The 15111-nt window shown below is 39.4% G+C and overlaps 2 protein-coding genes across 2 annotated transcripts; one reads left to right on the forward strand and one right to left on the reverse strand.

Moving 5' to 3' along the window:
* Positions 1 to 7418: 7418 nt before the first annotated feature.
* On the forward strand, positions 7419 to 9590 carry DEFB128 (defensin beta 128). The gene is made up of 2 exons (XM_003941004.4): positions 7419 to 7552; positions 9325 to 9590. The coding sequence occupies exons 1-2, from the start codon at positions 7504 to 7506 to the stop codon at positions 9555 to 9557; spliced, it is 282 nt and encodes a 93-aa protein (XP_003941053.1). The 5' UTR covers positions 7419 to 7503; the 3' UTR covers positions 9558 to 9590.
* Positions 9591 to 12270: 2680 nt separating this feature from the next.
* On the reverse strand, positions 12271 to 14737 carry DEFB127 (defensin beta 127). The gene is given in 4 exon segments (XM_003941003.4): positions 12271 to 12387; positions 12389 to 12465; positions 12468 to 12527; positions 14689 to 14737. Coding segments are annotated over 4 exon segments (303 nt in total).
* Positions 14738 to 15111: the final 374 nt, after the last annotated feature.

A 15111-nucleotide genomic window follows, 5' to 3' on the forward strand; every position in this document is an offset into this window, starting at 1 on the left:
GATGTCTATAGCACTTCAAAGTGAACATATCCTAAGCAAAGATTTTCATCCTCCCTCAAGCAAAAGGACCAGCCTGAACTTTCTCCAGTCCTATCCATCTCTGTCAGTGGCAGCTTTATTCTTTCAGTTACTCAGACTAAAAGTTATCTTGACTTCTTCCCTTCTCTTCAATCTACAAGCAGCTGTATTTTCAATAGCTACATAGGGTCTGACCATTTCCCACCCTTTTCTCTGCTGCACTTCATCTAAACCCTATCAGCTGTCATTTAGATTTTGTGATGCCCATGCAACAGGTTTTCCACTTTTATGCTTTTTCTTCCTCTCAGTCTATTTTGAACACAGAAGCCAGAGGTGTCTTTTGAAACTATATCAGATCATGTCAGCACTGTCCAATAACCTCCATCTTAGAGGAAAAGTCTAACTTTTTACTATGGCCCCTAAATGTGCACCCCCATTACTTTTCTGACATAATCTCCTTTTTCTCTTTCCTCATTGCTTCACTCTATCCATGTGTTCTTCTTGTTGTTTCTTGAACACACTGGCACGGTCCCGCCTCACTTGCTCTTCTCATTGCCTGACCCTCTCTTGCCCCAGATAACTTTTATATCCTTCCTGAAATGTCACTGGCTCAAGGAGTCTTTTCACAAATACCTCATCTAAAACTGTACTCTTTTTTTGCTCAGGACTTCTCATCTTCTTTCTTTCTATTTTATTTATTTTATTTTTTTTAAGACAGAGTCTCACTTTGTCACCAAGGCTGGAGTGCAATGGCACAATCTCAGCTCAGTGCAACTTCCACCTCCCCAGCTCAAGTGATTCTTCCACTTCAGCCTCCCAAGTAGGTGGGATTACAGGCACCCGCCATCATGCCCAGCTAAGTTTTGTATTTTTATAAAGATGGGGTTTCACCATGTTGGCCAGGCTGGTCTTGAACTTTTGACCTCAGGTGATCCACCCACCTCGGCCTCCCAAAGAGCTGGGATTACAGGCATGAGCCACCCTTGTTTTGCTTCAGAGCCCTATCACCATCTGACATATTATATATTTATTCATATGATTTTTTTATCTGCTCCCCACTTTTGAATGTATGCTCCATGAATGCATGTCTAATTTTCAGGACCTGAAAGAATTCCTGAAACATACTCGACTTCCAAAAATTATTTATGGAAAAAAGAGGCAGAGCAAGATGCTTGAATAGAAGGCTCCACTGATCATCCTCCCTCCCCTGTGCAAAGGCACCAATTTGACAACTATCTACAAAAAAACACCTTCATGAGAATGAGCATGCATAGTACTTGATTTTCAGTTCCTGTCATTGAAAGAGGCACTGCACAAATAGGAAACACAGTCCTCAATCGCAGCTGCCACCCTGTACTCCCATTCCCACTTCCCTGTCAGTAGCAGCATGCAAAGAGAATCTCTGGGTGCTGGGGGAGAGAGGGAGAACTCAGAAATTGTGAGGCAGTGAACTCAGTGCTGCCCACTTAGAGCAGAAAGGAAAATTGGACCAAACGCAGCTGAGTCCCAACCACAGAGAAAGTGTTTCAACCAGCCCTAACCAGAGGGGAATTGCTGATCCCAGTGGTTGGAACTCGAGTACCTGCAAACCTTTCCACTATGGGCTAAAGGGCTTTGGGTCTTTAAGTAAACTTGAAAGGCAATTGAAACCACAAGGACTGCAACTCTTAGGTGAGTCCTAGTGTTGAACTGGGCCTAGAGACAGCGGACTGTGGGGCACACGACCTACTAAAACAGTAGTTGGGGCAGCTAAGGGAGTTCTAACATCATCGTCCTCTAACCCCAGGCTGCACAACTCACAGCTCCAAAAGAGACCATTTTCCTCCACTTGAGGAGAAGAGAGAGAAGGGTAGGAAGGACATTGTCTTGCATCTTGGATACCAGCTCAGCCACAGCAGGATCAGGCACCAGAGAGTTGTGAGACCCCCTTCCAGGCTATAGCTCCCGAAAAACATCCCTAGACACACCCTGGGTCAGAAGGGACCCCACTGCCTTGAAGGGAAGGACCCAGTGCTGGCAGCACATATACCTGCTAACTAAAGAGCCCCTGTGTCCTGAATAACTAGCAATGATAACCAGGTTCCACGTGGATGGCTTTGGGTGAACCTATGAGACTTTCTGGCTTCAGGTGACTCAACACATCCCCAGCTGTGGTGGCTATAGGGCAAAACTCTTTCTGCTTGATGAAAGCAGTGAAAAAATAAAGAGAACTTTGTCTTACGCCTTAGGGACCAGCTTGACCACAAGGGGGTAGAGCATCAAGTGGGCTCTCGGGGTCCTTGATTCTAGGACTTGACCCTTGAACATTTCTGGACCTGTCATGGGCCAGAGGGGAGCCCATTTCCTTGAAGGGTTAGTCCCAGACCAGGTAGTATTCACCACAAGCTGACTTAAGAACCCTTGGGCCTTAAGGAAATGGGCAGTAGTCTGGCAGTATTCCTTGTGGCCTGTGGTTTTGGTGGCCATGAGGTAAGGCTCCTCTGCTTTTGGAAAGGAGAGGAAAGAGTGGGAAGGACTAAGTCTTGTGGTTTAAGTACAAGCTCAGCTGTAGCACAATAGAATACTAGGGAGATTTCTAAGGCTTATGACTCTAGTCCCTGACTCCCCATGGGAACCTCCATACCCACCTGGGGCCTGGGAGACCTTCTGCCTTAAAAGGAATGACACAGTCCTGATTGGCTTTACCATTTGCTGATTGTAGAGCCCCAGGACCTTGAGGAGTAGCCAGGCAGTGGTTGCAGCAGGTCTTGGGTAAGATCTAGTACTGTGTTGGCTCCAAGTCTGACCCAGTGCAGTCAAAGTTCTGGTGGCCACAGGGATGCTTGTGTCACTCCATCCTCAGGTTTAGGTGGCTCAGAACAGATAGACAGAGAGAGAGAGAGAAAGAGAGAGAACGACTTTGTTTGGGAGAAAGTAAGGGAAGAGAACAAGAGCCCCTGCCTGGTAATCCAGAGAATTTTCTCAGATCTTGTCTAAGACCATCAAGGTGGTATCTCTAAGAGTCTGCAAGAATCACAGTATTACTGGATTTGGGGTGTCCCCTAAAGCAGTTATAGCTTTAATCACAACACTCAAGACCTTTTGAATATTTGGAAAGACTTCCCAAGAAGGACAGGTAAAAATAAGCTCAGACAGTGAAGGCTGCAATAAATACCTAAGTGTTAAATGCCCAGACACTGAAGAACATCTACTAGCAGCAACACCATCCAGGAAAGTATGTCCTCACCAAATGGACTAAATAAGACACCAGGAGCAATTCCCAGAGAAACAGAAATATGACTTTTCTGACAGATAATTCAAAATAGCTGTGTTGAAGAAACCCAAAGAAATTCAAGGTAACACAGTGAAGGAATTCAGAATTCTATGAGATTAATTTAACAGATTTAACTAATTAAAAAGAATCAAGCAGAAATTCTGGAGTTGAAAAATGCAATTTGCATACTGAAGAATGGATCAGAGTCTTTTAATAGCAGAATTGATCAGGGAGAAGAAAGAGTTAATGAGCTTGAAGACAGGCTGTTTGAAAATACACAGAGGAGATGAAAAAAAGAGTTAACACAATGAAGTATGCCTACAGGATCTAGAAAATAGTCTCAAAATGGTAAATCTAAGTGTTATTGCCATAAAGAGGAGGTAGAGAGAGACATATGTGTAGAAAGTTTACCCAAAGAGATAATAACAGAGAACTTTCCAAACCTAGAGAAATATATCAACATCCAAGTACAAGATTATCGAACACCAAGCAGATTTAACCCAAAGAAGACTACCCTAAGGCATTTAGTAATCAAATTCTCAAAGATCAAGGGTAAAGAATACTAAAAGTAGCAAGAGAAAATAAACAAAAACATACAATAAAGGTTCATATGTCTGGCAGCAAACTTTTCAGTGAAAAGTTTACAGGGAAAGAGAAAGTGGCATTACATATTTAAAGTGCTGAAGGAAAAAAAATTTTTACCCTAGAATAGTGTATCTAGTGAAAATGTCCTTCAAACATGAAAGAAAAATAAACTTTCAAAGAGAAACAAAAGCTGAAGGATTTCATAAACACCAGACATTTCCTATAAGAAATGCTAAAGGGAGTACTTCCATCAGAAAGAAAAGGATGTTAGTGAGCAATAAGGAATCACCAGAAGGTAGAAAACTCACTGGTAATAGTAAGTATACAGAAAAACACAGAATATTATAACACATAACTGTGATGTGTGAACTACTTTAATCCTAGATAGAAAGACTAAAAAGTCAACCAAAAATAACTGCAACAACTTTTCAAAACATTACAGCAAAATAAGATATAAATAGAAACAATGAAAAGTTAAAAAGCAGAGGGATGAAGTTAAGGCATAGAGTTTTTATTATGTGTTTTCTTTTTGCTTGTTTATGTAAACAGGGTTATTATCAGCTTAAAATAATAGGTTATAAGATAGTATTTGCAAGATTCATGGTAACCTCAAACCAAAAAAACATACACTGGATAGACAAAAAATGAAAGAAAGTAAATCATACCACCAGAGAAAATCACCTTCACTAAAGAAGACAGGAAGAAAAGAAAAAAAGAGAAGACCAAAAAACAATGAACAAAATGGCAGGAGTAAGTCTTTACTTACAAATAATAACATTGAATGTAAATAGACTAAACTCGCCAAACAAAAGATATACAGTGACTGAATGGTTGAAAAAACAAGACTGATTGATCTGTTGACTATAAGAAATACACTCCACCTATGAAGACAGACATAAGCTGAAAATAAAGGGTTGCAAAAATATGTTCCATTCCAATGAAAACCAAAAAAGAGCAGTAGCTATACTTAGACAAAATAGATTTCAAGAAAAAATTATAAGAAGAGACAAATAAGGCCACTATATAATAACAAAATGGTTAATTCAGCAGGAAGATGTAACAATTTTAAATATATGTGTATCCAATACTAGAGAACCCAGATATATAAAGCAAATATTATTAGAGCTGTAAAGAGAGAGATAGACCCAAATACAGTAATATTTGGAGATTTCAACACTCTACTTTCAGTGTTGAAGAGATCTTCCAGAGAGATAAAATCAACCAAGAAACTTCAGATGTAATTGCACTATAGATCAAATGAACCCGATAGATATTTATAGAACATTTCATCCAATGGCTGCAAAATACACATTCTTTTCCTCAGCATATGGATCATTCTCAAGGATAGACCATATGCTGTTATCACAAAACACATCTTAAAACATTTAAAAATAATATCAAGGATCTTCTCTGACTACAGTGGAATATAACTAGAAATCAATAACAAAAGGAATTTGGAAACCATACAAGTAAATAAAAACTAAACGATATGTTCCTGAATGACTAGTAGGAAATTAAAAAATTTTTCTTGAAACAAATGAAAATGGAAACACATTATATCAAAACCTATGAGATACAGTAAAAGCAGCATTAAGAGGGAATTTTACAGCTGTAAGTGCCTACATCAAAAAAGACACATGCACACGTATATTCATTGCAGCACTATTCACAGTAGCAAAGACATGGAATCAGCCTAATGCTCAACAGTTGTACACCAGATAAATAAAATGTGGTATGTATACACCATGGAATACTACACAGCCATAAAAAATGAGATCATTTCCTTTGCAGGGACATGGATGGAGCTGGAGGCCTATATCCTAAGCAAATTAACACAGGAACAGAAAAAACAAATACTGTGTGTTCTCACTTATAAGTGGGAGCTAAACACTGAGTCCACAAGAACACAAAGATGGAAACAACAAATACCAGGGCCTACTTGAGGTGGGAGGAGCGTGAGGATTGAAAAACTACCTGTTAGGTACTATGATTATTACCTGGGTGATGAAATAACCTTTACACGAAACCCCTGTGACATACAATTTACCATATAACTAACCCGCACATGTTCTCCTGAACCTAAAATAAAAGTTAAAAAAATTCACTCACGCACACACACACATACACACGAATGTGATTAGTGATACAGATACAAATGGTAAGAGCTGTAGGGGTTCAAAATAGGAATTAAGTCTATCAGAGGAGTTAGGAAAACATCACAGAGGTCTTACTTAATCTGAGCCTTAAAAGACAAGAAGGATTTTCTGGGAGGTTTTGAGATTTGGAAAGAAACAATTTAGAATTTGATGAAAATCATCATTAGGACTTGGTGCTGACAAATACACCTTTGTACCCCGAGTGAAATATGCTACTGGAGTTCTGCTAGAGTGTATCTGTCAGATGTGGGAAAAAATGGTGTAGAAGATGGACATCTACTTGGAGAGGAAATTTCCTTTTCTTTCATGGTCTTGAACATGGAGACAGTGGGAGTGGGGCTGAGAAGCTTCCAGACCACCATACTTGGCTGAAGTAAAGGTTTAGAACAATGAAACATCTCATTATTCTTGATTCTAGTTACAAAAAGCTAAAAGAAACCCTACACTAATCTGGAGTCCAACTTCTTAGTTCTTATTGGGCACTAAGGTGGCAAATAAATTATTTCCTGCATAGTTGGACTCATATTCATGTAAATCTTGGGTTATCGCTATTTAATTTATTTAGAAATGGAACTAACTCCCTTAGTGGAACATTCCCTGGTTGGGTCAGGGAAACTTAAACATATGTAGAGATGATTGAACTTGGTTTTGAAGGAAAATTAGGAGTTTACTAGGACCAGTTATATGGAGGGGATAGGGAGTCTAATATAATTTGTAAAGAGGGATTTAAATGTGAAAAGAAACAGATTAAGGAAGTAAAAGTTCAGGAAGATGTACCTACTAGTTTGGCAGAAACATAAGTGGTTTCATAAAATGTCCCAGGAAAGGAGAGCAGAGACTAGTTTATAGTAAGTTGAATGGTGTGCTAAGGATATTTGATCTTCTGAAGAATTTTCAGTTGTTGAATTTTGCTCTACTAGATGGACAAGTCTTTACAGGAAACTCTCAATATCAATTTATCTAGCCTAACCTAAAAGAAATCTTACTCCTAGAATGACTATCTAGAAGCTTTATACATTAAAAAAAATTGTTATTGAATGTGCTTCTGTGTCTATCTTGACTAATGACTTAATTTATCTTTCAAACTGGGTTTCTTTTGTGAGAGGCAGCACTAGCCGGATGGACTATTGGAACAATAGGAATAAGATAGGATTATCCCACACAAAGCAGGGCACATGACCAACCAACTTTGACCCAAATGGGGTGAAAGTCCAGATGGAAAGTCATAGTTCCTGCTCTCTAGGAGCACATGTCCTGAGGAAGGGGGAGGAAGGATGACAGGGTGGAACATTCTGTGACTGTGAGCTCCATATTTGGGGATGTAGGTGTGTGTGTTGGTGGGGTGAACTTGGATTTCCTGTCTGTCGATGTGGGTTAAAATGAGAGCTCAGAGCTCTAATAGCACTCAAAACTCTGGATCTTGAAAGACCTGTGGGACACAGACCACTGGACAAAATTTTGCTGCCTCTTTCTCTTGGGAAGTCTGTAAACATGAAGCTGTTTCTGGTTCTCATTATTCTGCTGTTTGAGGTACCCACAGGTAACTTGTCCAAACGTACCATAACATCCTAAGAAAAATGACTGTTTATAAGAGTGGGAACAGGACTTTCAATATTATTTCTATTTGGCCAAAATCATTTAAAAAAAAAAATACCCGTTCTCCTGGTTGCCTTGCTTGAGACTGTGCCTTAGAAGAGAGCACCCAGGGAGGTTGGAGGAGGTCGAGGCTATACTGTACTCTCGGGAGTCCTCTTCAAAGGTATCCATGAACTCAGCATCTAGAATTATCTTTAAAATGCTGGACACAGTTTTCACCTGAGAGCCTGGCCATCCCCTTTTCCATTCAAATTCATTTTCAGCCTGTATTACAACAGTAATTAGAGCAGCACACATTTTGGAGTCATGTCAATGTGAGGTTAAAAGATGTCTTCATCATTGACTTGTTGTATGAATTGAGCACGTTATTCCCTTTTAATCTCAATTTTCTCCTCTGTCAAGGAGTATAATGACTATATTTCACGATTCTGTTTGATGTATAGATTACGTGAGCTTACAAGCATGAAGTACAAAGTTCACAGTAGAAGCTCTGTCAGCGAGAGTTCTCTTCTCTCTTCCTAGGAAGAAGGCATATTATATTTTTGTGGCCCCAAAATATTACTCCTCTAACCCTCAAAGATGTTCCCTGATTCTGAAGTTTAGGATAGGGAGAATATGTCTCTGTTCTCCATCTTAATTCGTTGGGCTTGTTCAAATTTGGGGTAGAGGGGCAAATAAGGATTAGAAACAAGAAACTTAGAATCTCAAAGCCTTACTCTGAGTAGGTGATGGTGTAACTCTCTAGAGCCAAATTCATTGAATTGAATTTGATCCCTGGGCAACCCATTTATCCGAGATCAAGGAGAGTGTGACAAATGACAGACAGAAGGAGCCAGATCAAGGAAAATAGTTCTTTTTCTTTTTTTTTTTTTTCTTTTTTTTTTTTTTTTTTTTTTTGAGACGGAGTTTCGCTCTTGTTACCCAGGCTGGAGTGCAATGGCGCGATCTCGGCTCACCGCAACCTCCGCCTCCTGGGTTCAGGCAAGTCTCCTGCTTCAGCCTCCTGAGTAGCTCAGATTACAAGCACGTGCCACCATGCCCAACTAATTTTTTGTGTTTTTAGTAGAGACGGGTTTTCACCATGTTGACCAGGATGGTCTCGATCTCTTGACCTCGTGATCCACCCGCCTCGGCCTCCCAAAGTGCTGGGATCACAGGCTGGAGCCACCGCGCCCGGCAGGAAAATAGTTCTCAATAGCACCTGTTGCTAAGACCCATGAGATCTTGTCAAAGGGAAATTTCTGCTGCCTATATCAGTGAGTGTAAAACCCAATTAAGTTACAAAGTCTTGTTTGTGATGCTTTTTCAAAAGTTGTTTTGGCTCTGAGTTGTGCCAAAGGTGACATGTTAGTGGTCTCTGGGGACATGAGACTGAGGTGGAGCTGAGAGAGTACTGACTTTGGAGCTTGCTGGAGGGAGTCAGCTTTGCCAGGGCTCTGGTTGATAACCAGGAATTGAGCTCTCTCTTCTCTTTTGTCATACCAGTTCTAATGTTTTCAGAGGCAACTAGACGTTGGCTGAGAGCCTGGGATTTTGAAGGTCCTTAATTTGGGATACTTTTCAAGGAGGGGCCTCTGAGTTTCCTTTTGTTGGAATAATGTTCACTTGGGAACACAGGAGGCCACAACTTGCGGGGAATCATGTGTCTACCTCTTCTGCTCTCTCTCTCTCTCTCTCATGTACTAACCTTGGTTCAATGTTGTTTCCTATGCACAGATGGGGCAAGACTCAAAAAATGCTTCAATAATATAACAGGCTACTGCAGAAAGAAATGCAAAGTAGGAGAAATCTATGAAATAGGATGTCTAAGTGGGAAATTATGTTGTGTTAATTATGAAGAAAACAAAAAACATGTGCCAGTTAAGAAGCCACATACACATTCTGGTGAGAAGCCGACCATCTATCAGGATTATGCCATTTTACCCACCGTCACCATTTTCACAGTCTAATCCTAAATCAAGCCCTTGTCTCACTGGCCTCCACTCTTCCTAATAAAAAGTGCTGTCTAATCCAGCGGGCCGCAGCAAAAGATTTCTCCTCGTCCTTCCGTGAACTTGATTCCCCACATAATAAAGTCCTGTGCTTTCCTCTGGGTTCATTTATTGATGTAGTCACTCGTTTTTTAAATACTTCAAACATAAATGAATGGTTGCCATGTTCCAGGTTTTATACCAGTAAGATAGGGAATATATAAATAAAGTAAACATATTGGTAGAGGCGGAAGTTACCCTTTCCATTAAAAAAATAATTTCAACATTTATTTTAGGCTCAGGGGAACATGTGAAGATTTGTTACACTGGTGTACTGCGTGTTGTTGAGATTTGGGTTACAACTGATCCCATCACTTACGTACTGAGCATAGTACCCAACAGTTAGTTTTCCAATCCTTTCCCCTCTCCTCCTTCCCTGCTCTTATTAGTTCCCAGTGTCTATTGTTCCCATCTTTATGTCAATGTGTACTCAATGTTTAGCTCCCACTTACAAGTGAGAACATGTGGTATTAGGTTTCCTGTTCCTGTGTTGATTTGCTTAGGATAATGGCCTCCAGCTGCATTCATGTTGCCACAGAAGACATGATTTTATTTTTTTATGGCAGCATGGGATTCTGTTGTGTACATGTAGCACATTTTCTTCATTCAATCCACCGTTGATGGGAACCTAGGTTGATTCCATGTCTTTGCTGTTATGAATAGTGCTGTGATGAACAACTGCATGCATACATCTTTTTGGTAGAATGATTTATTTTCTTTGGGATATATACCCCGTAGTGGGACTGCTGAATTGAATGGGAGTTATGTTTTAAGTTCTTTGAGAAATCTCCAGACTTCTTTCCATAGTGGCTGAACAAATTTACGTTTCCACTGATAGTGTATAAGCATTCTCTTTTCTCTGCAGCCTTGCCAGTATCTGCTGTTTTTTGATTTTTTAGTAATAGCCACTCTAAGTGGTATAAAGGGATTGTGATTTTGATTTGCCTTGCTCCGGTGATTAGTGATGCTGAACACTTTTTCATATATTTGTTGGCCACTTGTATGTCTTCTTTTTAGAGGTGTCTGTTCGTGTCTTATGAGCACTTTTTAATGGGGCTGTTTGCTTTTTGCTTGTTGGATCAAGTTCCTTATAGATGCTTGATATTAGACCTTTGTCAGAGGCACAGTTTGTGAGTATTTTCTCCCATTGTGTATGTTGTCTTTTTATTCTGTTAATAGTTTCTTTTGCTATGCAGAAGCTCTGTGGTTTAACTAGGTCCCATTGCTAATTTTTATTTTTGTTGCAATTGCTTTTGAGGACTTAGTCATAAATTATTTCCCAAGACGTATGTCCAGAATGGTGTTTCCTATCTTGTCTTCTAGGATTCTTATAATTTGAGTACTTACATTTCTATCTTTAATCTATCTTGAGTTAATTTTTGTATCTGGTGAGAGGTAGGGGTCCACTTTGATTCTTCTATATGTGGCTTGCCAACTATCCCGGCACCATTTATCGAATAGGGAATTGTCCCAGATTTGGTCATTTGAAGCTCTTTTAGACTGACTCCCACTTCCCTTTAATATGTCCCTATCCTTTGATTTTTAAGCAATTGCTTACCTTCTGGCACCACAAGATATTCTAGGCTTATCTTACATACTCCCTATCCCATCCCTAGAACGCTAAATAAGAGAGATATTAAGAGAATGCATGCCACACATTAGTGGTGAATGTTACAGTGGATGAACTAAATCTTTAAAATGCTTGTAATTGTTATAGTGAAATGATATAAGAAACAAAACTGAAAACTGAGTGTGAAATGTAGTTGAAGAAACTTTCCATGTTAATCATATTCAGAAGGTACATCTTTAAGAATTCAGCAGACTATGAACATGGATTATTCTTCTTGTATATCAAGACAACAAAAGCACTGCAATTTGGATGAATTCCCAGGTCCAAAACTTCCCTAAACTCCAAAGGGCCCCAATAACAAAAAGATGAACATGTTAACAGTAACAACAAAGCAAAAACCAAAAAACTTTCGTGTTGGAGTTATTTACTTAGGTCTTCCTTCACATTATAGAGTCAGCTCCACAACAGTGGAATCTTATTTATCTCTATCTTCCTGGTTCAATGCTGGTACACAGGAGCTTAGGAAATAAGACTTCCGCATAGCTCAACTTTGAGTGCTCTGTTGTTCATCCAAACAAAGTGCATGTATAGTTTCCTAAAACGTTCTGTCTTCTCCAATTTTATTCCATTAGTTGATGTCATTCTGTTCACTCAAATTGCCTTCCCTACCAAACCTTATCCACTGAAATCCTACTTATTATTATAAGGCACTGCTTTATTCCTAAACTTATTCATAAATTTCCCCTGAATATTTGCTTCACCTTTTCCTGTCCTAAATTACATGTCAATGTTTCTGAGTTTCTTTTTCCAGACTTCCACACTATAGGATTTTTTAAAAAGTGTACTTATTATATCCCCTTTTCAAGGAGATTTCTGGGTTCTTGTCAATTCTTTTCATGGTATATAATGAGTATTCTATCCCTGGTTAAAGAACAAAATGAGACAGAAAACTGGCAAAGCACTTTATTAAAATATGCTCGAAGGTCATTTTAAGGATCAATAAACCAAAAGGAAGAAGATGTAGATCTCATCACCTTAGTTCATTAGACTATTGTATTTGATTTATGTAGACTATGTCTTCGGGGTTGGGAAATTTTCTATTATTGTAACATAGTCTTGAGGAAGAGTCAGTGCAAGTGTTGCTGGCTTTGGACAAGGTAGCTTTGTAATTTTTTTTTTAATGTGCTTCCAGTTCCTTGATATTGAGGCAAGAATCTCTCCCATTTTCACATAGTACCTCACGTACTTCAGTTACTTGCAGATTTTCCTGCAATGTCCTTGTACATGGTTATCTCAGCACTTCTTAAGTTGTTCGGTTACTATACACAGAAAGGTGCAACAGGACAATATCAGTGTTTGAGACTGAAGGCACATTGGTTTTAGGGAAAACAGAATCCACAAGGCAGACCTTCATATATTTTAAAGAGGATTTTCCGACAAGGTGAATCTCAGTGTTCATATTTAACTGGGTCATTTATATTTAGGTCCTGTAAGGTTTTAGGCCTCCCTTCAACATCTGATTGCCTCTGCCAAGAATATAAGATCTTATTTGGAGCTAGCACACCTATCAGAACAGCTGAAATGAATGCTGGTGAGTGTGCGAAGAAACAAAAACACTTATACATATAAAATGGTGCAGGCACTCTGGAAAACAGTTGATGCTGTTGCTTAAAAATTCGACATGCTGGCCAGGCAAGATGGCTCATGCCTGGAATTCCAGCACTTTGGAATCTGAGGCAAGCAGATCACTTGAGGTCAGGGATTCGAGACCAGCCTGGCCAACATGGTAAAACCCATCTCTACTAATAATATAAAAAATTAGCTGGGCATGGTAGTGCATGCCTGCAATCCCAGCTACTTGGGAGGCTGAGGTGGGAGAATCTTTGGAACCTGGGATGTGGAGGTTGCAGTGAGCCCAGATCGTGCCACTGCACTCCAGCCTAGGTGACAGAGTGAGACTCTAAAAAAAATAATTAAACATGCAATTACCATACAACTCAGTAATTGTACTTGTTCACACAAAACTTTGTACATGAATGTTTATGGCTGCTTTGTAATGGTTTAAAACAGGAAGCGACCCAGAAGTCCTTCAACATGTGGTCAAACAAACTGTGGTTGATACATACCAGAGAATACTTCTCAGCAACAAAAAGGAAAAACTGTTCAACAATCTGTTTCAATTTTCAGGGAATTATGCTGTGTTGATAAAACTCATCTCAAAATGTTAAGTACCGTATGATTCCTTTTACATAACATCCTTGGTTGCCAGGTGTTAAGAAGGGAGTGGGTGTGTGAGGAGGGTGAGTGTGGCTATAAAAGAACAATGGAAAGAGATCGTTGTGGTGACAGAAATGTGTTGTACATTGGCTATGTCCATATCAGCATCATATGCTAGTGATGATGTTTTTCTATAGTTTTGGAGGATGTTACTATTGGGGAAAACTGGGCAAAGAGTATATGGATTTCTTGTATCACATCTTACAACTGCATGCCAATCTCTATCCTTTTAAAATAAAAGTTTTAATTATAAATTTTTTTAAAAAAAAGATCTTGTTTGAGAAAATAAAGGAACCGAATCCTTGATTTTAGGCTATGGAACAATGCCGTACATGGGAACCTCAGCCAACCTGCCTCCATCCTGAATGCTCCCAGGGCATGACTTACTACTGCACCTTCTCTGATGCCCAGAGAACAATATATTGTTACTAGGTGTTTATGTCTGAGTCAAACTATTCTCCTGAGTTGATACCCACTAACACCACTATTAGAGTCAAGAATGACTTTCTTGTTATCCAGTAAGGTAACAGTCTATTGGGTCTTAGCAATGTGGAGGGCCAGGAATAGGCCATTAATATTCTTATAATAAGGGCCACATGTAAGAAATCTGGTTTTAAAAGAGGAAAGGAAACTAATTTTTGAGTTTTTAGTATGTGCCAAGCTTCACATAGGTTACATCATTTAATAAAACTTTTGTTAATCAGGTGTCAATATCTCCACAGATGAGGAAACGGAGGCTCATAGTCTTCACTACTTACTCAAAGTTGACAAACTAGTAGATATTGAAGTCATGTTTCTTAAACCTGACTCCAAAATTTTCTTCTTTTTCTGTTCACACACTTTAGTGTAATAGAACACACACACACACACTTGAGTAAAAGGAAATGTAGTTGAGCATCAGAGTAAAAACAATATCTAAAGATATAAAGATATCTCTAGATACTGGAATCATTCCTTTCTATAACAATACATCCTTCCCAGAAGAAATTGTGACCTCTTTTTAGCTCTGTGGGTACTCCTTTTTAAGGATAGTACCATGCAATAAGGCTCCAGGAAGAGGAAATTTCTGATGATGTTGGATAAACTTTAGCCATCCTTGGGGGTCTGTTTCCCTCTAGTGTGGATTAGGAAATTCCCCTGGGCTCTCGAAAATATTCCTTCCCATTGTTGATTTGAGTGAGCCACTGGAAAGCTTTGGTTTACCTGTGAGTTTCTGGAACAGCGGAATTGAAATGATCATGAAGAGCCCCATAGCCAGGCTTTCTGGAAGAGGTGTAGCCAAAGTTTTTGGTCCAGTGAACTGCACACTATGCCACCTTCCTCAGAGACTTGGATTCTTATGCACGGAAACAGAACAGATGGGATGATATGAAGTCTTCTGAACTGTGAGCTTTGTGTCATGTAGGCAGACACAGGAAATTTGATGTCACCCACTCAAACCCAACATGGAATAAAGACACAATATGTTCCATCCCATCACACCTAATGCCACTCTGTGGGCTGTAGACTCTGGTGGGAAGAATCCATGCTTCCCTACTTTGACTCTCTGTCCAGCTAGACCAACATTGATATGTACTCACCTCCAAGAATGAATACGGCAATATAAACCAAGAAATAAATCCAAAA

The sequence above is a fragment of the Saimiri boliviensis genome, chromosome 9 (assembly GCF_048565385.1).
Source record: "Saimiri boliviensis isolate mSaiBol1 chromosome 9, mSaiBol1.pri, whole genome shotgun sequence".
NCBI classification, from domain to species: Eukaryota; Metazoa; Chordata; class Mammalia; order Primates; family Cebidae; genus Saimiri; species Saimiri boliviensis.

Coding starts and splice junctions, on each gene's coding strand:
- DEFB128 (XM_003941004.4), top strand. CDS start 7,504: ATGAAGCTGTTTCTGGTTCTCATTATTCTGCTGTTTGAGGTACCCACA. Junction 7,553..9,324: donor GCTGTTTGAGGTACCCACAG/GTAACTTGTCCA, acceptor TCCTATGCACAG/ATGGGGCAAGACTCAAAAAA.